General features: G+C 38.8%; 1 protein-coding gene across 33 annotated transcripts in view; it reads right to left on the reverse strand.

Moving 5' to 3' along the window:
• The window catches only part of LOC1275242 (small conductance calcium-activated potassium channel protein), a 128586-nt gene that overhangs the window by 84073 nt on the left and 17476 nt on the right, over positions 1 to 27037 (reverse strand). For 7 of the 33 annotated variants that reach the window (XR_009766604.1, XR_009766605.1, XM_061663002.1 and 4 more), the window contains exons 3-5: positions 17637 to 18714; positions 16261 to 16290; positions 15074 to 15151 (exon numbers count right to left, since the gene is read on the reverse strand). Coding sequence is in view for 19 of the 33 variants with exons in the window: in XM_061663002.1 (XP_061518986.1) it covers positions 15074 to 15151; positions 16261 to 16290; positions 17637 to 18545 (1017 nt within the window). In the remaining 14 variants the exon portion in view is untranslated. Of the gene's footprint in view, positions 1 to 2113; positions 2779 to 5163; positions 6247 to 6378; positions 6532 to 6791; positions 6876 to 7113; positions 7316 to 15073; positions 15173 to 16260; positions 16291 to 17636; positions 18715 to 27037 lie in introns of those variants that run through there. The other 26 variants (XM_061663006.1, XM_061663004.1, XM_314474.5 and 23 more) reach the window with 24 other exon arrangements.

A 27037-nucleotide genomic window follows, 5' to 3' on the forward strand; every position in this document is an offset into this window, starting at 1 on the left:
GGCTCGCTGCGTGAGCTCAAAGTTGAGAAAAATGAATTTGGAAACAGCGAAGGATATACTTCACATCTTTTAAAAGAGTGAGCTTTACATTTCAGTTACATACGACACGGTTAAGCAAGAGTAGTTTTTTTCACCTTCCACATCCAAGTTATAGGTTACCAATAGGACAGACAGTACTATGCTGTATTATGTGTTAATGTTAACCGTCAAGGAAGGTGTGTATGTGTATGATTGTGTATGTTTGTTTTCTTGTTCTTTTGGCTTTTGGTTATTAGCTGAAAAATTCTGATTCAAATGACTCGAATTCAGCTATCGCTTAGGCAAAAAAACGCATTAATTAGATGTAAGAGTTGGTGCTCTAATTATTTCTTCCTTGCTAGTGCGTAGCTGTTTGGTCCGAAAACAGGGACAGTGACAGTCTATTTTCAGGCCAGCAGTCAGTGGCAGCTGTTGAAATATATCACCCTCCACCTTCCGGGCTGCTGATCGATTTCGTAAGATGGGAACCGTCACCAATGTAGCAGCCATACCATTGACCCAAACCAGACCGATGGCAATGCGGAGGGCAAACCTTGGGAAAGTTCAACGTAATACACAGCTGGTCGGTGGAATTCCGTCCGGTAAGAGTGTTCACATGGTAAGCGGAAGGGTTTGATCCTGGCTTGAGACCATAAAATATTCGCCATTAGGAGGTGACTTGTTTTTCATTAAGTTTCGATTATGTAAAAGGGCCAGGTAGCAATTTTTACGACCCTGCGTGCGCGTAAGCTTGAGGTGGTTTTCTGTGACCAGATCAATTTGGATACATTTACTGTTCAGGGCCAAGTGATAGCCCTTTGTTGTTAAGACAAAGGAGTTAGATCCCACCTTCTCCGTGTTGTTGTTCGGTTGAGAAAAGGTACAAACATATTTTACGACTAAATTCAAAATCAAATCGTTGAAACAGAATGCGAGTGTATCGACAGGAAATTAGGAAAACACTTTTCAAGGTTAGCGAGAAACCTCATCCAATATAAATGTGTAGTACTAAAACGGTATACATAAACTTGCATAAGCTCTTTAAGGGGGCACACTTTTACACTTTTGAGCTCGACGTTAGAATATTCCAAGCAAAAGCAGGAAGCAACACAAGTGCATCCCCACGTTGCGGATGAATCGTGCCTTGCTATGTTTTAAGGTGCACAAAAGGTGTATTACCCAATCTCGGCATCGTCCTACCGAAAGGCGCCCTCAACCAACAGGGCTTCTTGTGCGGCAAGCGGCTAGGCAAAGAGGGTAGCGTGCAAATTGAAAAAAAAAAAAACTCGGCTTGCCAAAAGCTCGATTGTATTTATGCACCTCCTGGACGATGCCAGTCAGTATGGTGTGTATAAGGAAGGAAGCATTTTCAATGTCCACACCTCGTTGGTGTTTGCTTTCCGTGACAGGTTTATTTATTTAATAATCACTGCAGCATGGAATGGTGCGAAATTTCTCCCATCTGAGAGCTTTGCTCGACATTACATTACACATTTAGTGCACAGTGCATCTAGAATTTCTCCTAGCACCTACTCCACCATAAGCTAATGGATGGATGTGGCGTACGCTCCAAGGATTACGTGATGGACTAAAAACGGTAAATCTATGAAATAAGCTTGTAGAAACTGGAGGAAATAGAGCGTATGTAGAAGAAGAAGGAAAAACACACTATTAAGTACTTTTAAGACCTGGAAAATTTTTTTTGCTGAAATTTCAAGATCATGCAGAGTAAACGAAGAACGGTAAAGAAAAACGGATAAGAACTGTAAAGCATTCAAATCACACAGCATCCAAACTGGGATGGACGTGTAACAATAAATGTGGGGCGTAAGGAAAGATAAAGCAAAACCAACGATCAGCTAACGTTCGCACGAAAAAAAATGATGACTATAGGAAGGACGTAAAACTAAATTTAAAAACTGGTATATTTAGCAAAGCTTGCTATCTTGAGACGTGCGAGCGAGTTGGTGTACAGAAAGCCTTTGTAAGAAAAAGGAAAATCTATGAAAAAACATCTTAAAAAGCAGTTCCCGGTACAATGGTAGCAAAACATGGGCAAACGGGAAACAGGAACGAGAAGAAAATGCACAATCACCTTGTGTTTCAGGGATTCGGCTGATGTGATCACGTCAAGACATTTATCACTTTCTTCGTCCGATCGATCGTGGTCAGACAATCTGGGGATTCATTGGCAACGGATGAAGATCCCTTGGAGCAGGAACAAATGTACTTTTCTTAACGCACACCTGTTAATATTGGCCAATCCGTTTCCCGACACTTTCAGGTTTGTACGACTGTCGAACTGTTTATTGATCATACTACTCGTCAATCATCGCCTAGTTGGCTAGCAGTGAGCCTTCCACTTATCATTACGGCATGCCACGTGGACGGGTCTGCCGGCCGTTGTCACTATACTATACTATTTCGTCTTCAACAACAACACAACCGTGCACTGTTTGGTTGGCTGAGGTTCCGAATTCCGGGCAGATGTGCGGAAAATGTGTTACACCCAGTCTTTCCGTTTCGCACTACGGTTTGCTCAACATGTGAGAAACCACACGGCTCACCTGTTCGACAGAAACCTCTTGTATCGCTTTTGTTCCTGATACGATTTTTGTTAGTGGCACTGTGTTTGTAGATTTTTTTGTTACCGTTCTTGGGGCCCTGACCAACAGTGGCCAAGGTATTTAGTTTCCTCGAGCACAGACTTTACGACGATGGTAGCTGCACGATGTTGGATGAGGATGAGTTTGCGATTAGCTACGATTAGAAGTGAGTAATTAAAAGAGCAGAATTGCTGCCGCTGATGCTGGAGGTTATTTTTAAACTTTTTTGTGCTTAAAGCGTATCTGTGTATCCGCTGTGTATGGGAAGCACGTCCCGTACGTCACTCGGATTTCACCAACACCCCACGATTGTTATCCACCTCTTGAAGTAGTTGGCGATCAGCTCTCGTACGCGGACCAAGAATCGGATGGCTGAGGGGTAGGGCCGTATTACATTTAGAAATAGGGGTCGTTGAGCTGAGCCGATGGTCAACGCAATAGTGTAGCAGCTATTAACAAAATAATACTGGCTTGCACGATAAACCCGCTTCGGAAGTGAATACGTCCGTGAGTGCGCTTTGTACGGGGTGCATGATGTGTGCCCTTTTATCAAAGCGGTGGGAAATTGGCTCTCCCATCTTCATCAAGGTATGGGACAGTGAAGAATGACTGTGGAGTCAGGCATAAAACAAGTGTATCGGAGCCGGTAAAGTCAGTGGAACCACCATTCTTAGACATGTTAGATCGCAAAAGTGTATATTTAGGATGAGACCGACCGGTATTTTCACCGTGTTGTGGTGTTGTTGCTCTCCCCCTTGCTCTGGACCGGAGGAGTCCGTCGCTAATAAAGGGTTATTTTTAGCGAAAAGACATGAAGAGCGCGCTTCGGACAAGCTAGACTCGACTGGATGGCTGGTGGGGCCATGTCGGGGATGAACCGAGAGACAGGACAACATCACACAGCCCCCGGGAAAACGTGTGAGCCTATTAGAAAGCAAACCGGGGACCAGATAATATAGTAAGGCTGTTGGCAACGAAATGAAGATAAGGTGCGGCCGAATTCAAGGCAAATTCATGCTAGCTCGGAAGAACTAACGTACGTATGATCGCTACACTCTAAACGTCATCGATTAACACTGTAAATGCGAGTCAGTTGATCTAGTTTCTCTCAAATGGAACACCGGCTGTTATGTGTATATGCATGAGAGTGGGGATATAGCCTTTTAGTGTCACATGCTGTCTACGGCTGCCGTTAATTTAATGAAGTACCACATCGGTCGTTTACAGAATTGCATCTCACTAGAGAAGACGCTGCAGTTCAAAATGGAAAATAATTACTAAAGACATAGAGCCGTTCTAATGAGATTGTTTAGATACTTGATGAAAGTAACAATAAACCAAGTGTTTTGTTCGTAATTTCATCACAACCTAGAGAGCTTAGAAGAGTTCATGCGTGTGATTTGTTTGTTGATCTGCAGCAAATGATTACAGGGAGGTTTCTGACGACGGCATTGCATTTCAGAAGTGTTTTATTTATGTTTTGAAAAGCCACCTCCCACAAAATAGCGGTAAGAAACAGAAATAATAAACAGTGTGCATTATTGTGGAATCATGCGTAATGACGCCGAGACAACAGTCACCGCACAAAGAATCTATCAATCTTGCCTTGGAAGACGCAATGAATATTTAACAACAACAGTGACTTCGGCGCCGAACCGAATCCGGTGCACACAAATGAGAACAAATGGACGTTCCGTATCAGGTTTCAATTTGTAAGTAAATCAGTGATGGATCGGCTCACGTTGAACGGTTCACAAATAATAACGGTCTGGTTAGGGCGATGTTCCCGGGGTGACAGTCCGTCGGGGTGGTTCGGTTGGCAGACGAATCTTTAATGGTTTGCATTTGATCAGCACCGTTCCATTCAAATGGGTGTCGGTTGGTTCGTATGTACATCGCAGTGGAACGTCGTCTCGTGCAACGGTACCGCTCTGCTATCGGATATGATTGAAGGCCATCAATAATCCATCGCAAAATGCATATCGTGACGGACGTGATTAGCGGCACAGAAAATGTCATTTGGTACACGTAGAGTTCCGCTCTGTCTGTGGGTCTGCGGGTGCTGTTTTGCAACCGAACCGAACTATGGTTGGAAATGCGTCAGTCAAGATTTCACAGGAACGCTTTTGAGTCTAAGGCACAACTGCCGCGCAGTACGTTTTGTATAGAGTTTGGAATGTATGATGCGATAGTACATGAAGATGGTAACATTAAGTATGAGACAATAAATTATGAAAACAGAAGGGTTACAGAAATCAATCTCCAAGAACTAGGTGTACGAAGAAAGGCGATGGAGAAGCCTGGTGTTTTGTAGAAGACAACGAAACTGTTGCTACAATGTGTGGAGTAACTTTGGTTAAGAATGCTTTATTTAAGAATTATGCTAATAATGAGAAGGCACTGATTCTTGGAGGATGTTACGTGAGAGTAAACACAATATGCACAACTACCAAGCAATGTTAGAAAACGATTAGCAATCTACAACACATATACACACGATTCAACTAGACTACGTAACATAATAGGAGTGTGAAATTACCAGAGTAATTATCATAAATTCCACACACTATTCAATCTTTTGGAAACACTTTCGAAACTCATGCCGCAGACGGGGCACAATGGGGAATAGCGTAATTGGAACGCCGGGCGTTTCTCAGCGCCTTTTGAATGCCAAAACAGAGCTTTGCTTCCTTTTAGCGGATGTTTATCTGCTTGGGCAAATTTCCGAGCGATTTTATCAGCCGCGTAGTACACAGCACATGAAACGACACAAACAGCATTAAATCACACTTTCACTTTCACATTTCACGCACCTTGTAGGACGTATTTATTTCGTTGCTGCCACTGCCATTGTTTACTATGGCCTCACTCATCACACCACTACGGTCTCGTGTTCTAATCACGCAATCCAAAAGGACCCCGGCGAACAAAGATTGTAGTGGAATCCTGTTATAACCGTTGGGAGGATATTTAGTTGTTTGTCACGAAAAAATATGCTTGCCGCTAGGCTTTGTGAACCGGGCACACCTCAAGGGCGGTGCGTTATTGAACGAAAAAACAAGAAAATAATGCGACTCCGCTTGAGATGGTGAAGCAGTACCACGAGAGACCCGTAAATGGCACCGTTATCAAGCCGCCTTTCCTTGCTATCGTTCGTGGCCTGTGGGAAAGGCAATACGACTTTCCATTGCTCGCACTTTGACCGTAAAAGTAAGCCGTCGGAACTTTTTCCACCCGCTCGTTTCTTATATGGTCAACAAACAATCGAGCTGTTTTCAGGGGGGTAAAAGCTACTAGCACCTTTGGGTTGTGGTCGTTTGGGTATTTACCCTCAGTAAAAGCACCGGAAAGCTCTCAACCCCCACCGCCAAGTATTGACAACCGATTCGATTAGAGCGAGGGCTTTTCGGGGCGAGATCTTTTAATGGTGGTGCGATAAAAAAATGTATGTTTTCTTTTTGTATCTATTGCGGTAGCCGAACACCAACACACTTCTGTGACGTTTAGGATGCCGAACGAACCTTAACAATTTAACACATTTCACACGAACGAATTACAACACTAGGCACACAGCACTCGCGCACTCATCCACTCCAGAGCAATTTGGTAATGTTTCCTCTTTCTGAAAACAAACAAAAATTTGTGTGAGGTATTGAGACCATGCTGAAATAAGCCTGAGACATTGTGAATTGCTGGGTTTAATGTACGAAGGACTAGTTACACCTCTGTTTTCAAACATTTGTTTAAAACGTACACAGCACATTCTTCGACGACATATGTATGAAGTTTGACAGTGACATGGCAAGTGGACTGCAGACTCACTGCAAAGGTTCGAGAAGACTTGGCTCCTCAAAGCTACCAAAGCGTAACTATTCGCTACAATTCTATCGTGGACAATGGCAGTACAAGCATATTGCAGGGCTGGGCGTAAGATAGTTTTTTTGTCATTTTCGTGACTGCACTACCTACAACGCTCTCGCTTATCGGTGTTTTCTCTTACACGTACACTCTCTATTCACACACATATCCGTCTTGAAGTAAGGAAAGGAAGCTTCGCTCACATCGTGCATCGTACCAGAGATCATTTCCCACTCAAAATCTGACCATATAAAACGTTTTGTCCATATAAAACGATAAATATTGTAAACATATACAATTCGCACATACACATAGCCTTATGCACAGATTTATTGGCCGGAAAAACATCGTTGGCTGGATAATTTAGCACCATTTTTACACGATGGACAGCTGCTGTTGGAGACGATGATGATAATGATTCTGTGTGTGATGCTGCATTTTCTCCTTACTCTCACTACATGCAAACACCAACACAAGGGAAAACAACGCAGAGCACCAGACCGTGTATCGGTGGTGATAGGAGAAGCTGATAAGAGCGGATTCAACACAGATGAAGTAAGTAAAAGGACACACGGTTGCAGCCTCGTTGCTGAGACTTAACAGCTCTGAGGAAACTTCTTTGTTTAACTACCTAAGCATACAAATCACATTCACAAGTCAATCAGATGGATATATTTTCACAGTCTTCTCCCTAACACGTACTGTCTAATTCTGATACAGCTGTAATACAAACTGCTCTATTTTATTAGACACTCGAGAGTACGCCGTGCACGAACGGTCCGACACCGAAGCTCACCGAACGCTGAAGACAGACTAACGTAGCAAAGAATGAGCGTAGTAAGTAAAACAGAAGGAAAGTTCACGCTCACTAAACGACTTGGGACCATCGCTCTCTTTCCTAGTTAGTAATTCAGGCAAGAAAACGATGTGCCGTGCATTTTGTGGAGAGGAAAATTCAATAGTTGTGTTCAAACACAGCCGGGAAACGCTCCTGACACTCTGAGAGAGCGAATTGCCGCTCCGGTGTTAATTAGACAAGGATAAGACATGCGTGAGAGCATGTTAGGAAAGAGATGGAGTTTCGAGTAGCAAAATGCGATGAGAGTACGATGTGATACGAGAATGTGGATGAGCAAGTAAATACAGAAACAATGTTCTCCGTTAGTTAACTATGGAAACAAATAAAAATATCATACAATGTCGTAAGCTGTGCGTAGTGAGAGTTTCCATTGCAAATAAAAATTGTATTGCATGTTGTTTGCATGTTCAATCTCTACAGTTCGATTATTTCAAATGTTTCCTTTGCTACGTTATTTTAAGACGCGATATCAATTATATATTATAAGTTTATCATACTCATTTCAATTCTCCCTCACCGGCTTTGCTATTCTGTTGATAATGAACGGCGAAAGCGCAGATGATCAGATTTTTCTCACGAAGCTGAGAAAGAGAGAGCCTATTCAATATGGACACATTCTCAGTAAATTTATATATGGTGGCATTGCTTGCGCATGTATTGTGCAGTAGCAGCAGGAGACATGCATTAGTAAATGTGGAATGAACTACCACAGCTCCAATGTGTGTGTCTATCCACGCAAGGAAAGAAAACATAGCAAAAACGCTTGAAATAAGTTAGCATAAGTCTGCGACAGGTGGTATCTGACTGTCAAACTGAGTGATATTTACGATTCCAGCATTCGAGCACATCTTAAATCGAGTTGCTACGGTTGAATATCACTCGAGCAGCGGTTACCTTTATGTATTTTGGAATACACTACGATTGCTTTTTCAGGTATCTCTATCTGAGCATTTGTTACACTTAAGTTAAAGATAACTGAAGTTAAAAGTTAATTACAATTGTAGTTGTGCCTGTAACGGTTTTAAGAACGGACACAACTGTTCCGTGAATGGTACATGGATTACGTGCAAAACTAAATATTTTATTTGCAATACCTCATTTCACCGATGCCCTTTTGAAAGCACGGTAGGGCGAACGTTAAGCTCGTCCTTGGTATAGGTTTTTTCGGCAGTTTCAAAGGTTTCAAAGGCCCCGACAAGGTTTTTTCCCGTTGGGAATGGGGTTTGGCAGGGGCTCACGAAAGTCGGTTCATGCTTTGACTGATCAGTTAGGGTGCTGCAAGCCACCAATGAGATGGATTTGACCGCAAGCCTATTCCACTGGGCATAGAAGGGAAGGTTTAGGGTGCGTTAAATTATGAAAAATTCCATAACGACCCGCCGGAACGTTTCATAGCGCCTAAGACCGAATGGTACAATCACGCAAGGTCACTGTGGTATCAGTTTTTGAGTAAATTTTTGATACACCTTAGTGTCCAAAATTGAGCATGCTGCACCTGCTAACATACATTAAAACAAAAACATAAGTTCAACACGCATAGTAAGTTTCGTAATGGTAACATGTTTGTAAAATGTTTGTAATCGTTGGGCGATTGGCATTTACGTTTTATTTGGTTTGCGTCGCCATAAATAAAAATAATAAAACGCATGCTCGTCTCAACGATGTGAAGATGAGAACGACTCATTTACTGAATGTATTCTTTTGTTTTCAGTATTATGACTCAGTTCATGGTTTAATCAGGTGAACGAGAAACGGATAAAAAATCATGTGTAATATAGAATAATAAATTCAGCAAATATTAACAGTGACAGCTGTGTAGGACTTACTTGGCGCCATTAAGGTGACCAAGGCGTTTGGATGACCCGCTGTGACATAATGTCAGTGGCGGGAAAACTGGATGTTTTTGCCATATGGAAGTAGCGTGTCGATTTGGCAAAGTTTATGAAATGATGTTTAACATGAGCATGAGTTGCAGTGAGAACACCAAAGAGAAAAATTGTTTAAATTTTCATTTTTTCTAAAAACATTAATAAAGGAAGTATTATTTTGTGAGTTTCAACCCACTGCTATGAAAGGATAATATAGTTTTCTAGTGATACAAATGAAATAAAATGTTTAACATTTTTAGGATATCTTTTGTAGTAATAGTAAAAATTTATCATCGTCAGAAAAAATATCTAGAAAACTAGTAATAGAAATCATAAAATGAGGTAAGAAAAGCTGATATCAGGTATATTATGGCCAGACGATTTGTTTTTGTCATATGATCAGCTTAAAAAAAATCAATTATTTGTAATGGCGAAGCTTGCCGATTCTAATAAATAAAATTCTGTTTTTTGTTTGTTTAATTGTTTCATGAAGAAGTCCATCCAGTCGGCCTAAAAACTATCTTAGGTTTAACTTTGATTTATGATTAAGAATATCAAACACAATTATTATTTTTATTATCAATAATAATAATAATAATAATAATAATAATAATAATAATAAAAATAATAATAATAATAATAATAATAATAATAATAATAATAATAATAATAATAATAATAATAATAATAATAATAATAATAATAATAATAATAATAATAATAATAATAATAATAATAATAATAATAATAATAATAATAATAACAATAATAATAATAATAATAATAATAATAATAATAATAATAATAATAATAATAATAATTATTATTATTATTATTTTTATTATTATTATTATTATTATAATAATAAAAATAATAAAAATAATAATAATAATAATAATAATAATAATAATAATAATAATAATAATAATAATAATAATAATAATAATAATAATAATAATAATAATAATAATAATAATCATAAGCACAATAATAATAATAATAATAATAATAATAATAATAATAATAATAATAATAATAATAACAATAAAAACAAAAATAATATTAATAATAATAATAATAATTATTATTATTATTATATATTTTTATTATTATTATAATTGTTTTTATTATTATTATTATAAAATTAATTAAGATATAAAATTGGTTTAAAAATATATCGCACATTTTCAATTTACTTGATAAGTTGTTTATATCCAAATAAACCTACAAAAGTTGCTGCAAGTTTTTATTATGATCTGTATGCTGTTCTGTATGCTGCTGTATGACAATGAATTGTTCATTATCTGCCAGTTTTATCAGAAAAATCAATGCCAATTGTAATCGCGTTGCTCGTTACCTTGCCGTCTTTATTTGGTTCTTTGGCTAAAGCTTTGAAACAATAGCTTAACAAAGCTAACTGGCTGAGATCAGGGTTAGGGCCATGGAATGATCGATTTCCAATATCATCGGAATGGTTGGCATTTCCCATTCCTGATCACGCTTTGTCCTTGAATAAGCCCTACTTAATGGTAGCCTAGATTGGGAAGAAAACGAGCAACGAAGTTAGAGTAATGGCTTTGTGGAGCACTTTTCGCGTGCTAAGGTAAATATGGACATGCTTTTTGTTCCTTTCCTGTGAGTAGGTGCTTCTGTACGTAATGTACACCCGTCATTTGAAGCAACTTACAATTGAAATGTATCGACAATCACGTTCTCTGGCGAACGAAGAATGTGACGAATTCGTTGCCAAGCGGACATGGTGAAATGCCAACCGCAAACGATGCGATTCGACACGGAATGTCTATAACATCATTAATCATGCACAGGAAATGATTTCAAATGGAAATACCAATCGAAGGGCGAGGTAAAGGTGTGTGTGACAACATAGTGTTGGGACTAGATTTAACGTTGAAAGAGTTTCTTCGGTGTTAGGACAATGAAGATATGTTATGGAGTGAGTATTGAGTGGTAGTTCAATAATCTATACTCAACCAATACATATGTTTCAACTTCCCATAATATCGAAAATAAATATTTGAAATCGTGAACAATTAACATTTAACATAATTAATGAAATAGAGGATAAATGATTCAAATGGCTCAAATTATTGATATACATTTAGAAACGCTCACTAATACAATACGGATCATCGCTATCCCATAATGGCCATCGTAGACTTTGGTACAAATGTAAGATAATCTTACGATGGCGGAACCGTTGTGTCGTTTTTTGTGTGTTAATATCCTTGCGTAACAAGTTTAAACCATTCCAGTGACTCCCTCGTTATACAAAAATCATTTTATACGGAAATCTGTTTTACATTCAAGTGGCTTACGTAGTAAACTTGGCGATAAATCTCAAACAATGCAACAATAAAGTGCATTTTTTATCAATATGAAAATAAAAATAAAATCATCATAGATATTTCAACAAATATTTTGTTCATTAACCAGAATTTAATCTCACATTTTTCACCCTATTTATTTTCACAACGTCTGCATATACATTAAGTCATTTGTTTTGCCGAGTAGGAAAACGCGGTTGCGTATTTTTAAAAGAAACCCAATTGGTTTTGTATTCAGTTGCATTTAAAATTAGCATGATAACTTGAAAATGCATTGTCATGTGGCCGTATTGCTTATGTTAATCCTATACAATCAAAATCCATCAGATCGAAAAATAAATTCTATAAATTGGATTGAAATTGGTTTGCATTTCGATGATTTGTCATGCATATCCTTACTAAGCCACGGTTGATCCTTGTTTTATGATAATTTGATAAGACCGTTTAATATGCATAAAAGTTTTTCCACCACCTTAATGTGATGTCTTCTCTACATTGCAGATGCACTTTCACAAAACAGATTTCAGCATTCACTTGTGTCATGCTTGCCCTCCTTCATCCGTCGCAAATGGGCACGTGTGGTTTTTGTAACACAGTGGAATAGCAGTTGAATCACTAAAGCGAAATTGAATTCGACACCTTCGCTGAACTACCGAAATTTAGCTGCTTGGCTTCGGAGTAGAAACTTATCGCCACGGCAGACTCGAAAGGACGTGTGCCCGTGTTTCTATCTAAAATTCATAAGCTTCAGCGCATCGGGAAAAAGTTCTAAGTCCTTTCACTCTTTTCTTTATTTATGAGCTCAGATTTAAAATGGACGAGATGTTGCTCGTAATACTGGTGAGCGAAGCGATACTTGAAGCGCATCCATGGGTCTTATTGAAACCGCAGATTCGCTTTGACCGCGTGGGGTTGAAACCCATTTTAATCCATGTCTTGCAAACTGATGAGCAATATTTTTGTGATCGTTTTTTTTTGCGAGACTTTTTGTGTGAAACCGTGATGCTAACAAAGGCATCAATTAATAAAACTGAAGAAAGGCAGATGGATCCCAAGGTGCACTTTCTTCTCGCTGCGGAAGACAGGAATAAACAGCGTGTTTTATACCCGACAGGAGCGAACGCTCGAAAGAAATTAGTCACGATCACAAAGTTTGTCTTTTGCTATCTAATGCTGATGCTGCCGTCTTCTTGCGTATCAAAAAAGTGTTTGAAACGGGTATAGAAACGGAACCGCGCACCGATATACTTCGATACACTTACCTATTGATGTGACGGCGTATCGATGTAGTGCAATGGGTCAACCCGTATTTCTTCATCGTGCGTTCGAGCATGAGTTGACGAAGGAACTTGTGGTGGTTGTGGCAAGACGGTAAAGCGAGCTGCAAATTGCATCAGTAGATTAATTTTGAACTTTGTTTCGATTTTTATCCTTCCCGTTCGGGTGATAGCAGTGGAGGAAAGTTTTTTAATCAAATTCATCACCCAGACCCGTCGTATAGCGTTTGTGACTGACATTAAAGCTCGCAGTGTTTCTAACATTGCGCTTCGGTTGAGCACTGGGGCGTGGAATTCATAATTATAGTACACTTTTCAATGCAATGGTTCAACGATCCGTTGAGGAATCTAGCAAAGTGGAATAATCAATCCACTATGGTTATCGACTACCGTGGGGGAGAAGAAGTTATCAATAAGTGCAGATTAGATTTAATTTTGAGAACATACATTAGATATTTTGTAATTGTAAGAAATGCGGTTTTAAAATTTAATGTTTTTAGCAGTTGTAAAATAGTATCTATGCATCTGCAAAATCAGTTTTAATGTTACATATACGAAAATATACTCATAGTACATAAAAGAAGCGAAATGCAAAAATAAAAAGCGAAATAAATAAGCGAAAATATTACTAAAAACATTAGTTTGCTTCTCATGTATTTATTTACATAGTAATCGGTCAGGCTAATCGAGAGTTCAAATCTTAATTGTACTGAAGATGCAGCTTCATGTAGAGCATGCAAATGTGCAAATGAACATGACTGATTATTCTACTTTTAGGAGTATATGTGAGTCCTTATCAATTCAACAAGTAGCAAGGCGTCAAATGTGTTCAAATGCTATTTGTAATCTTATTGAAGACTATCTGTATACCAAAAAATAGATTTAAGGAAAAACAAGTTACAACATGAGCCGTCCTCATTAATCGGCTTTATATACTTAATACTTAATATGTAACTTATAATAGTAATAGCTATTTTGCAAGAGTACTTCTCTTCTTCTTTGGCACAATAACCGCTGTCGGTCAAGGCCTGCCAGTACCCACTAGTGAAGTGAGCTTGGCTTTCAGTGAGTTATTGTTACCATAGCAGGATAGTCAGTCCTACGTATGGGGGCACGGTCTATTCGGGGCTTGAACCCATGACGGACATGTTGTTACGTCGTAAGAGTTGACGACTGTACCACCAGACCGGCCTTGCAAGAGTACATAAATCCGTAAATTAACATATAATTATGTATAAAAATCAGGATGTTAAAAATGTAGGCAATTATATGTCCTTTGTAAGGTTGCAAGTCTGATAAAATCAATTCAATCCATTAAAAAGGTCAACATATCTGCTTTTATTTTTTTTTACAAACTGCTTTTATTCAGTCAAAATCAGCTTCAGAAGAAAAAGAATAACTATGCATTATTAAGAATACTATGCCACAGTTTGAATTCCACAATTTCAAAAGTTCTACTACAATGAATTTTTGAGATTGATATTTACCTAATTTACTCAGAAAGAACGGCTTTGGTCGTGTTGCTAAAAATTTTACTCGATTTAATTAATGATAAATATTTGTCTCTAAACATTGCTCATGCGGTTTAACTTTGCACTACTGATTTGGCGAGAAGAGCTACATTTTACGTTACTAGATGATCATATTTAAACTAATTTGTTAAGCCAAGTGAGTTATCGCGATATCGTAACTTTATTGTTGTACTGACATGCTAGGCTTTGAAAAACATATAGTGCATTCTTTAAGGTGCACTACAATTCAGTCATTGCTTACTTCTGTGCTGTAAAATTATATTCAAATAAATAAAAAATACTTCAGCTACCGCGAACAGTCGAATGTCAAATTCGAAACGAAAATTGTGATAGCTTGCTAAAGTAATGTTGTACTAGCTACTACAGTATCAAAATCTCTTCTTTAGGTTGCGTAGAGAAATAATAATGAACGGCACTAGATTACTTTAAACATTGAAACTAAAGCGCAGTTAAGCTACCGAAGGGTTTAGGGAAATAGCAATAAAACTGAAACCATCGGCTACTGGTATTTTAGACTAGCACGAAATACTTGACTACCGAAACTAATGACGTGCTATACTAAATAACTATATCAGCATCAAACCTACAAATGATATACTTGATTAAATGATGCACATAAATAGAGCTGAATCGCTGGGATGCTATCGGTTAAAGGGGAAATAGACGGAAACTTGAAGCAAGCTCTAAGTTAGAAAGTAAACCAACTATACCGTTCTAGCGTAAGTCATCTCGTTCGTAGCCTCTGTGAAGGCACGCCTTAAGCGGGATCTCCGGCTTTGCGATAGAGTCTGAGGGCAGAGTAGCACACCCTTTCGAAGTTTCGGGTTGCAGAGTTGTTGTTGTTGATGTTTTGGTTGTTAATTGCAGTACACGAAGCGCGGTTAAGACAACAGTAAGCAGGGTTAGGGGGCGACGAGGCGCAATACGTTGCATCGACAATGTTCAAACAGATTAGTAGGACAGAGAAGCGACAACAGTTAATCCCCGAGCAGTTGTTCAGTTAGGTACATAAATAGTACATCGGAAAACATTCATGAGATGCATAGTGTGATAGCGATTTGACGATGTTGTTTCAGTAGAAGCACAACCATATTTGTAGACGATGGAATAGTAACACCGGAGAGTGAAATATAATAAAAGAGAGAAGGGGAAAGAGAACATTAAAAAATGAGAGAGAGAGAGAGAGAGAGAGAGAGAGAGAAAGGAAATATTGATGGAAGTGTTCTTTCCTGCATCTTAACTATTTTATTTGTTCTGGGGCAAACAATACACTTATTGCTACACCACAGTTCCTATAAATCTATTTTAAATAAGCTAAAAAAAACACTGCAGTAATCATGTTTTCCTTAAATAAATGCTTTTTTCACTCATCATCAAGCGTGCACTGTTTTGGAAGTAGTATTTTTGCCTTTACTTACCATCAGAAGATTAATCAAGAAAAACAAACAAACAAAAAAGTTCTATTGCAAATTTACAACCATTCAAATTTGATGTAAGTAATCTACTATTTGCGTGTGTACTTGGCTCACAACTAGGTTGTGAAAACAGATATTTACAACGCTAATGTTTTGATTGTTAAAAGATTTGTTTTTAATTTGCTAAACTATAAACATGAAAATAATAGTTAAAAAACATACAACCCAATATCACTCGGGAACTAAAAGTGTAAACGTAAAAAAAACTATAAGCTATAACCAAAAACCAAATTTAATGTTGTGCTGGTAATACTTTCAATCAGATATACACGCAATTTATATACAGCGTGTGTTAGCGGTGCATCTTATGAACGATTGTCGGCAAAACGACGTCGTTAGGTCAAAAGCGGGTGCACCATATTACGTATTAGCGTGTGGTTAAATTCTAAATTGTTTGGAAGCCTGGCACGAAATGCACACACCTGTTCCTTTTCGCGCCTGCGAGCAACCAGCTAATGTCAGTGGTACCAGAAGATGGACAGCAGTAGTAGTAGTAGTAGTAGTAGTAGTAGTAGAAGTAGTGGTAGTAGTAGAGGTAATGGTAATAGTAGAAATAGTAGTAATGGTAAAAGTAGTAAAATAGTACGAATTGATTCATACGTAAGAATAGACGACAGGAAAGATGATGGATGGATGTTTGAAGTTAAATATGTAGAGATAGAGAAAGCATGTTGACATTGATGATTTTAAAGAATGAACATATATATGTTTAAACGGTTGGACAAAAGTAAGCCAATGGCCAATAGTTAGGCATCACACAGCAAATGCAACACTTTTCAAATTAAAAAAGCGACACATTACGCTTTTTACTGCGGTGTTGTGATATTGTCTATTAAAAACGTCTATTAAAATTTCATTCTGGACGATTGTGTTGCTTGTTTTTGGTTCTTAATTCACTATCAATTGACTCATTTGAATAAAATATAAGAAATGAATCTTCGACTGAACCCTTCCCCCATTACGGAGTATATTCACAAAGTTGATTTAAATTTAGAACGCTATAACGCAAATGCCCTTTTTTGAGATTTCGAAATAATTGGGCCGTTTGGATGGTAGAACCGAAACAAGCTAATCAACTCATTTCCAACGTTCCCCAAAGTGAAAACAAATCGAACCTGCACGGTCATCCCGCCAGTCACATAAAGTGATTTGGGATAACGAGCAAAAACATGTCATCGAATTAAAGGTATACGGAGAAAAAAGGGAAATCAAATGTATACAAAACAGTCTCAGCTACACATACGCATATATTCGCTCCAGATCGATACGATGCCCCACTGGCAGTATCGGAACCTCCGGTGGCGATAGGAGCTGGAAGAAACAATGGCTCGATGTGGACCATCAATCATTATGCTAAGAGTGCGTGGATTCTATTGTTATACGGTCGGGCGGTACGCTTTGGAGCAAATTGACGTCCTTGAATTATGGTATGTCACTCAATTTGCCACTCGCAGAGCGATTTGCATCGAAAGCATGATTAAAAACATGATTTTTCCTTTTTACCTTTCACTGGCCCGGTATGGGGAGATTCATTCCTACCGCAATGTGAAAGTAAAAATATTGTGTGCAGTACGGTAGTAAAAGGTCCAAATTGGCCCATGGTGGAGGCCGTCCGTTTTGGATGTGGGTACGTAGACATTAGATTCTATTTCCGTGCGTACGGGGTCGTTTATTTTTAAGCAATCGGTACACGTGCTCGTTCGTGTTTGTTCGCGCTGTTCTCACGATGTTGGCTGTTTTAGCCGCCGCCGCTGTCTTTAAACAAATCGTACGCAAGTTGCATGCAAACAAAGCTTACCTGTTTGAACTGCCGCATGCCACCGTTGATGCGCATGGAGTCGGCCGCTATGCCGGCAATACCGTCGCCTGGTTCGCGAAGCTGCCGCAATGACGAGCTCGGCATGGAGCAGGCATGCGCGCACTGGTTCGCACAGCAGGACAAGGTGCTTGCCTCGGGTTGTGAGCTTTGGCGGATGATGCGGGAGCCAGAAGTCGGCGAGGAGGTGATGAGCACGGGCGGTATCGTTGAGTGCTGCACGGTGAGGCGGCTGTGTAGTGCGCTCCGGACGCTTTCCTTCGATACGGAGCGCGTGAGCTTTAGCGAAGACATCGGCGTAGTTGAGGCACGTCTATCACAGTTACGACAGGCGCGACATCTGTTATACGGAATCAGCTGATAGCCGCCCGACCCGGAACCGGTAGAGGCGGCTCGTTCTGTGACGGCGATCCGGCCACCACTTCCACCATCACTGTGACAGGAAGCGGATACGGCAATGGCCGGTGCTTCCAGTCGACAGTGCAGCTCAATGTCCGGTACTGAGCGGGCATTATGTTGGTCATCCTCACCGGTTGCGCTTTCCTCCGAGCCGCCCAGTCCTGTGGCGGAGAGCTGTGGACTGGCTAGATAGGTGGAGGTACGATCCTGACGGATGAGGATTGGTTTGTTGACGGCACCGGCGGTGGTAGTCAGTGCGGTTTGGTTGAGGTTGCTGCTCGGGCCCGCGATTGGACCCGTGGCCATCGTCGGCCCGTTAAACGAGGAGTGTGACGCCATTCTGGGTTTGTTGATGGTGGATATGATGCTGGAGCCGGACGTTGTGGTCGTGCTGCTGCTGTTGGTGCCGGCCATCACCAGCAGCGAGGCGGTTTCGTCCGAGCTACCGTAGCCCGAATTCGTTGCCGGATCGGTATCATTCTGCAGGGACATTTTCTCGTAATCGGACCAGGACGGGGCGTATCTACGTGGTCTACGTGTCTATGTTTTATATTTTTTAGTAGTAAAATACAAAAAACTACTCGTTGTCTACGGTTGTGGTCCACTGGGTGTTGTTTTTTTTGTGCTTATGGGTGGCTTAGTATATGTGTTACGTATTGGTCTGAAATGAGATAAGAGACGGATAAAATATGTTTTAATACTGTTCACAACAGTTTTGAAATACAGGCTCAAGAAAAACAAAACCACATGAACCTTTTCTCTCGCCGATGTGAGGTTAGAAACCATATTCAATTTGCTTAATTAACAAGTCAAAAATGAAGAAAACCAGACATGTATAAATAAATAAACAAGACCTTCTGTGCATACTTTTTACTGTGAATTCTCCTATGAGCTCTAAAATATAGTAGTAAAACAAACATTGTAAAGCACTATGACCCTTACGGCTGATGATGTATGTGTTTTCCGGTTCGTACCGTTATGGCTGCGAAATAGTTTTGTGTCGAAAAAGGGTTTGGTGGGTTTGGGAAAATATATGTGTCCAGGGGGCTTTTTGATTTAGAAGTAACACGCTAGCGTGAGAATGAAAGCAAAAACGAAAAACATATAAAATGTGTAGGGTTAAATATTAAGCCACTATGGTTTTTTTTAAAGTGAAGCATTTTTTTACACTTCTTTGTGCCACAACACAAACTTTAATTTGTTTGATTTAAACACATAATCAATTTAAATCGTAGAGTGTTAAAACGATTACCAGGATAATTTCCTTTAAGCTGGAGGCATAATACTGTACCACGTATGCATAATTCTTCTCTTTTTTCAAACAAACATTATTACCATTGTTGCGTTTCCACTAGAACGCGCTTTCTTTGTGCTGAAAACAAAGATTAAATTACCGTCCCATAAACGACAGCAAAATTAGGGAGATTTGTTTCAGAGGGACAGAACGGTACAATGACCACACAAAAAAATAAGCAAGCACAAACGAACAATGCCACTAAAACACAAAAAAGCAACAAAACATGAAAAGTGAAACAAACCACCGACCGACGCGCCGACCGCCCCCAACAAGAATGATATGATTACGTGCAAAGCGCTCAACCGGCTTGGTATCGATTTTTGGGCTCCGGCACTCCCTGGTAGGAACTGGTACGATCTCCCGTGGGACTCGTACATATCCATGCTTTTTACCCTTTTACGCCTTCGTCACCCGGTTTGTAGCAGAAAACCCCGCCAACCCCCCTCGGCTTTGGCTCTCGTCTTTGCGGGCGGTTTTTCGGTAAAAAGTTTCCAATTGTCTAATTGGAAACGTGGTGCCTTTTCCCCAACGTATTGAATGGAAGTAATTACGGCCACGGGACATGTTCGGTTCACTCGACGAAGCGTTACGGTGGCTGAGAGCACGGGGTCCAAACTCAATTAATAAACGGCTCGCGGTTTTCGTGCCGGGTAGCGTTTTGTGTGTCTACTTATGTGGGTTATTTTATGCAAAAACATGATACCCGACGTATCGTTCTGTCGCTGCTGCCAACGATGGCAGTGGTGGCAAGTAGGTTTTCAAACCTCCCAGGTGAAGTTCAACACACCTTGCAATCCGTGCTCAGGTAGCTATGAATTGATATGATAAAAGCTTTCTCTTTACCATTTCTTTTAAAAAGGGTTGTAAAGATGGCGGCCCTAGCTAATTATCACTGTTCCTTTCAGCGCACTTAGTTGTCGCGGATGTCCTTACTACCTCGAGCTCAGTTAAAACGCGACAACGTGTTGGTTGTTTGTAAGGTGAAAATGTGGTAATGCTTTTGGATCTCCCTAGCAGCTTGCCTTGAAACTCGAGCTGACAACGCTGAATGTGTTTCAAACATCTGCTCAATGGTTCAATGAGCCGTACTGTAACGGGTTAAGTTCAAGCTGGCATCAGGATGGAGGTTTTCAGTCCTCTTCGGTACAGCTGAATTAGAGCACAGTAAATCCACTGCGTATGCGGTTGATTTAACGGCACATCAAACATCAAACGTTCCGCCAATGGGGTCGATTACATTGTTCCATAGCTCCGAGACGAGAGCTGTACAGTATCAACCAATGCAGGATTTTCTTCTTGCGAACCACAAGATGAGCTCATAGTCTGTTATGCAAATGTACATACGATGTAGAAAAACGGAGTGCCAATGAGACGACGAAAAAACACCAATAGATGTGCATAACATGCATAAATCGGGATGAATCTTATCTCGGTCACAGCCAAACCCACATTGGAGCAAACATAATATTAGTTCGGTAGTGTAGCAAACCAGCGATTACAGCATTTTAAGTATCATTATTCACGTTCGATAATAGTTAATTCGATGTAATTGGACAGAGCGCAATGTAACAAGGTAAAATGTCAATTGTTGTTTGGTGATGATGATAATTTCATTTAAAATATTTCTGATTTGTTTTATTTGTTTAGTTAAGTTTAGAAATACATATGAGTACAAAATAAAATAACAAACAAGAAACCAATACTATACCTCTGACATTGCTCATTTCAATAAGGTTGGCTATGACATTTTAGATTCACAATAGCTTAAACTATTCATATTCAAGTTCATATGTAACTATTTAAAATATAGCCAGTTAAGCCGAATGAACTTTAAATACATTACATTAGTTATTTAACGTATAGCTCAGCATCATACATAAAAATACTTAAAAATAGCCTGGTAAATACATTGGTAAAAACATAAAAAATAAGCATTAGATAATTTAATTGGTAAACTATAGGACTATACTCTTAATGACATTTTTAACGTGACTCAAGGATGAGTACCTACAACTACCGGAATACTGCTATTAAAAATCTTCTTAGTTTAACAACGTGTGCGCAAGAGAGACTAATTGGTTTGGTATGCAAAATTCACCCTTCAATAACGACATATCTCGTTCAGACACGTTGAGAAAATGTAAGCAATAAATTGCTAAAGCATGACCTAATGTTTGTTTTTCCAAGTAGATGTTTTTTTGGTTGATGAAATTTACTACGTTATAAACTGAGCATCTACATCATCTTAACCCCTTTCTGGTTGAACGCCGTGAAGCATGGAGACGTGCTAAGTGTGAAAAGAAAACATTACCGTTGTACATAAACAATATTATACGACAAGATTTAGTGAAGGACGGCCCGTGAGATCATTATGAGTTTTATCTTGCAATCAAGAAAAACAGTACATGGTGCAGATATTTTTCTCTGGTTTTCTCTTTTTCTCATGGTCTCTGATTCAGTATCGACGATTTTTTCCTATAAATATAAGAAACTAAACTACATACGTAGGACTGACTATCTTACTATGGTTATTCAATTAGTCATTGAATGCACTGACTGTGCATTAGGAGTACACGGCCGATAGCGGTTGTTGCGCCAAAGAAAAAGAAGAAGCCGTTAGTGGGCGATAATAAAAAAGCTTATAAATATTCAGCATGTCATATCACATAATATCATTTTTGCTCTGGTGCAGTCTATACAACTTAAAAAAGGAAACCGTTCATTGTTCACATTGCATTTCAATTTAAAAACATTAGCTAAAATATTATTTCTGTCAAATTTAAAATTATACCTTCTATGAAAAGCAATTGTATGTTTTTATATAATATTTTTTTATATATAAATATATGTTTAAATGTCATATCTAAAAACATGTTAAGGAAAAAAAGGTAAAAAAGGAAGTTGATCACGCAAAATAATGACATCTTCAGGTGCGTGAGTGAAATTATCTCTATGCATAAATTCTTCTTCTTCTTTTGGCACAACCACCGTTGCCGTTTAAGGCCTGTCTGTACCACTTGGGCTTGGCTTTCAGTTACTGTTTGATTATCCATAGCAGGATAGTCAGTTTTACGTATGGGGACACGGTGCAAAACAATTACATACCGACAATATGAGAAAACAGTCTTTGACAGGCTTTCGAGACTTTATTCAATACCACGCAACCAAATAGTCAGTCCTTGCTACGGGGGGACGGTTCATTTTAAGTTTGATCCCATGACGGGCATGTTATTGAGTCATACGAGTTGACGACTGTACCACGTGATCGCCCGTGAAGTTTGTTTATTAAATTGTTTATTTATGTTTTTTTAGTTAAAAGTGAATAGTTTGAAATAAATTTCATTTAAATTAAATTTAACTAACAATGACTATTATTTCCAAGATCACTACCATTTCATGTTCTAAATTCATTGTTATTGGTTTGAAACAAACAAACAAATATATAACTTGTTCTTTGTACACCTCAACAGCCTTCAAGCCTAATTTTACACTCACTGTATCATAATCCATCCACGGCGGTCACAATCATCCCCATAAAACGGTTGGTACTTCACCACGTATTAGGTGCTTCATCGCCATGATCCCCACTTAAATGCGCCGACATTTTCCCTATGCTTCTCTCTTGGCCCGCACGTGACATCGGTGCAACGAAGGGATTAAGCTGTTTCTCCCAGGATACGACAGGATGTATTCCAAAGCGATAGGCACGGGATAAAAAAAATCCCTTTATCTGATACAACTGCCACCTTGCCTTCAAGGCTCTCGAGGATATTCAATGAAACATGGTTCGGGCGTGGACGCTATAAAACGAACGGAAAATCTCTACGGTATGGCCCATTGTGGCTTGTTTTTCACGACGAGAACCTTTCAATTTGGTAACCATAAGTGTTCAGTGTGAAAAAAATCAATGCACTTCGTTTTTTGTGTCTTGGGCAAAAACAACAATGTGCCTTCAGTAACGCGTAGTGGGAGTTTGTTTCAATCGGGACAGGATTTCACGTACGTTTACGATTTTCGCCGATAGAAACTTTGTGCCAGGAAAATGAGAAATGTGGTGCTAGTTTGAGAGGCCATAATTCGATCACGTCCATCACTCAAGCTACGAATAAGTGATGTGATTGAAAACAATCCCAAGCAAGAGCACCAAAATCATCAATATAGGGAACGGAGCATGGCAAGAACCAAATACGCTTGTTTTGGTTTCTTTAAAGTTGAAAAAAGATCATAAATTGTAATAGAAGAATTTGCTTTGTTTGTTTAGAAAATTTAGTCAAAATAGTATTGTATTATTTGCTTTGATTAAAAAAATCGTTTATTGTTTCAAACTAAAACAGAGTAACGATGGTATTCAATTCAGTTTGGTTGTAATGTTTAAAATAAATAAACTTCTTCCTAAAACTATCATGATTCAACACAATATATGGTTGGTAGGTCAGTAGAACATTGCAAAGGATGAGAAAGTTTACATTACCATATTTATGAGGGTTAGTGTAATTGAATAATTCAGTTATAATATCCATTTACTTCCTTCTGCCAGTGCCGGTGGGAAAAAAGAATTCCCTGTTGTACAAACAGTCGTAATTGACCTGCCAAGGGTCTTATTTACTTTTCAGAGGTGGTATCAGAATATGTTTCATGCCTAACGTGATGATGATTTAATAGGTTACAGCAAGAAGATTACGCAAAAGTTATGCAGACAGCTTTTTAAGTGAGTTGCGGGCACAACAATGCAACGCGGAGTTTTCGGTCGCATTAAATTATGCAAAACATTAATCCAATTTCCATCAGTGTTGTTCCTCACTGTAAGGCGGAAACATGAAAAAGATCCTGCCAGAAAAGTTGTGCTTGAATGGGAATCGGATGGCAAATAACTCAATCAAAATTATCGATCCTCGACCATGCGAGAACGAACGGGGGAATATCCGGTGAGTGTTGTGTAAGGCTAAAGGCACCGTAGATGATGGTTGTTTTTAAATTGAGATAAACTTTTGCACGCTAGAATAGCATGACCGTCCCGTCATACTATTGATGGATGGATTGGCAGTGACACGGTCAGGTAAAGTATGAACAATATCTGTCAGGTAGTTGATACAATGCTTTGATTTCGGGAAACACTGTACAAACAAGTGTATACTGCTTCATTTTAATGTAATTACCTTTTGCATGTTAAGTAAATTGGATGCTGTGATTTAAATTTAAAGTTAAACTATTGTTTGAAATTATTCAATTTCAATTTTCAATTTCAAATGAAAAATTTCAAATTTTCAATCAATTTTTTAATAAACTTAATCCTATGCGATCAATTTAGCATAGGATTAAGTTTATTAAAAAAAAAACTTGCGATGATTTTGACAGATTCAACAAACTTTCAATACAACTACAACCACAAAATATAAAAAAAGAACAAATCAGTCCGGAAATGTATCTTAATCTATCTTTCAGTATATTTTCGTTGAAATAAACGAAACTAAAAGATCTTTGACTACGTTGAATCGATAAATCTCATTACTAGGGGGATAAAAATGGCTTTGCAGCACACCGACAGGGAAATATGCTTTTTCTACCATTCATGTTGTCTCTATTTTTACATCACAATAAGTGGTTTTGAATGACTTATCGGAACGTGATGCATTGAGTCGTAGCGCTCGGTACAGATTGACGGAAATGTGTTTTGTCGAAAAATTTGCGTCTTCGAATTTGGAAACGTTCGTACGGCAATGGTGATGTGATTTTCCATTCGAATGGATAAAACGCGTGCGCTTGGTAAAGAAGATTTGACTGGGATAAGCTCGGTATGGTTGCGTCGTACTAAACTGCACAGTGGTAACATATAGATAGCGCATACTTGAGCACGTACGAGCAGCAGGAAGTAGTTGTTGGATGTGTATTCGAGTGTTCGCTTGCAAGGAAGTGTATACCACCGAGAGAGCATGTACGGTGAGTACATGTGTACTTCACAATTCACAGTCCGTATGTTGTTTAGCCTTCTGACTGGGCTGAGTGCATGTTCGGATTTGGTTTTCTAGATTCACCTTTCTGCCTGAATGCTTGATCATTGTTAAGACCTCCAAGAGGTGGGAGGAAGGGAATGTGGTACATAAATTTGCTTTATTTATTTTTATTGTTTTCATCTTTTCCATCAAGTGAAGCCAAAACGTCCATCGCGTACAAGGAGAAGAATACAGAGAAAAAAAAATGTAAAGTGAAAGTCATTGCGGATGGTTTCAGCATAAAACGGTCGCTTGTAGTGAAACAGAAAGTATCAATTTTGGATTTTCCTTACAATACGGGTCTCCAGGGCTTGCATCCTTCAATTGAACGTATAAGGAACGTGTACAGTAAAGCTGAGCAGATTGTATTGAAGTAAGGAACGATGCAGGTGTGCAGATAAAATATCAAGATGAACGGTGTCAATAGTCAGGTAATTGTAGCCAACTGGTAACAAAAGAACATCAAATGATCGGTAGAATATAGTAAAATCTGAAACTTGTATGCTCCGCTCCGCCTTATATTTTCGTTCGTGTATGTTTGTGTACTTTGTTTTACTTCTGAGTAGTTCTTATGTCGTTATTTGCCTTCACAAGTCTAATATTGTTTATATAAGTTTTAGCCAAACCACTTAATAGACAACTTGAAACTCATGAAAAGTAGCTTTACTACGATGTTGTGAAATCTGGTTCGATGATGCAAGGTGAATATAGAACATAACGCATAATAAAATAATTGAATGCACGCTTTTGTGGCTGACTTTACATAGTAAAAGAACTTAAATATCTCTTAGATCACATTTTAACTATTTCACAATTATAATTTTTTGACTTTTGTTTTTACAAAATCTCAATCAAATTACTTAGATAGTAATTAGATGCAATTTTTATTAATCTATGTTCATCAATGTTGAGATAAAATGAAAGCTGAGAATTCATGTGTGTTATATTTATTATAATTTTAATAAATAATTATTTACCACATGCTTCTGCTATGCTACAATCGACACTCGCCTACAATAATGCCGTTTAGCCGTACGATCAAATAAATTAACATTTTCGTGCCACTGGTGGTTGCCCTATCATAGGAATGATTTTAATTTATTTAGTCGGCTCAAGGTACGCGTCCTACACGCTTGGCATGTTTTAATGTCACATTCATTTACCACCAATCCTCGAGAATGTAACCGTAAGGCGCAGTTACGAACAAGTCAAACTGCGTCTCGTTCGATCTACAGAAGCGGTAAAACAGAGTGTGTTTCTCTTCTCCTACCAGTTTATTTACGGTAGTATAAATATTTCTGCTTCATCCTTAGCACAGATTGAATGGGCAATGAAGTCTATATTTGAAGTTGCAGCTACATAACTTTCGAAACAACCACACAGGAGATGTCATCCCACTCACTTTGTAACCAGTTTGAGGTCTGGGCACATTGTTGTTCGCTGTTCGTCCCGACAAGATACTTGTTTTGGGAACGAATTTATCACTTCCGAGAGGGAAGCCAAGTTTTCTAATGGTCGCCTTTTAAAAATCTCTTTTTCCCGAGCGTGCGGTTTGGACATCCAGAAGGGCAGTGGGCAACCTTAAGACAGTGTTGTTTCAGCTGAGATGGAAGCATGTTTTTCGTGTCATTTCGGGAGAGCAGGCAGGGCGTTGTGCCATCATCGTAAAAAATCTTACGAGGAATAAAAATAGTACT

The sequence above is a fragment of the Anopheles gambiae genome, chromosome 3 (assembly GCF_943734735.2).
Source record: "Anopheles gambiae chromosome 3, idAnoGambNW_F1_1, whole genome shotgun sequence".
NCBI lineage: Eukaryota > Metazoa > Arthropoda > Insecta > Diptera > Culicidae > Anopheles > Anopheles gambiae.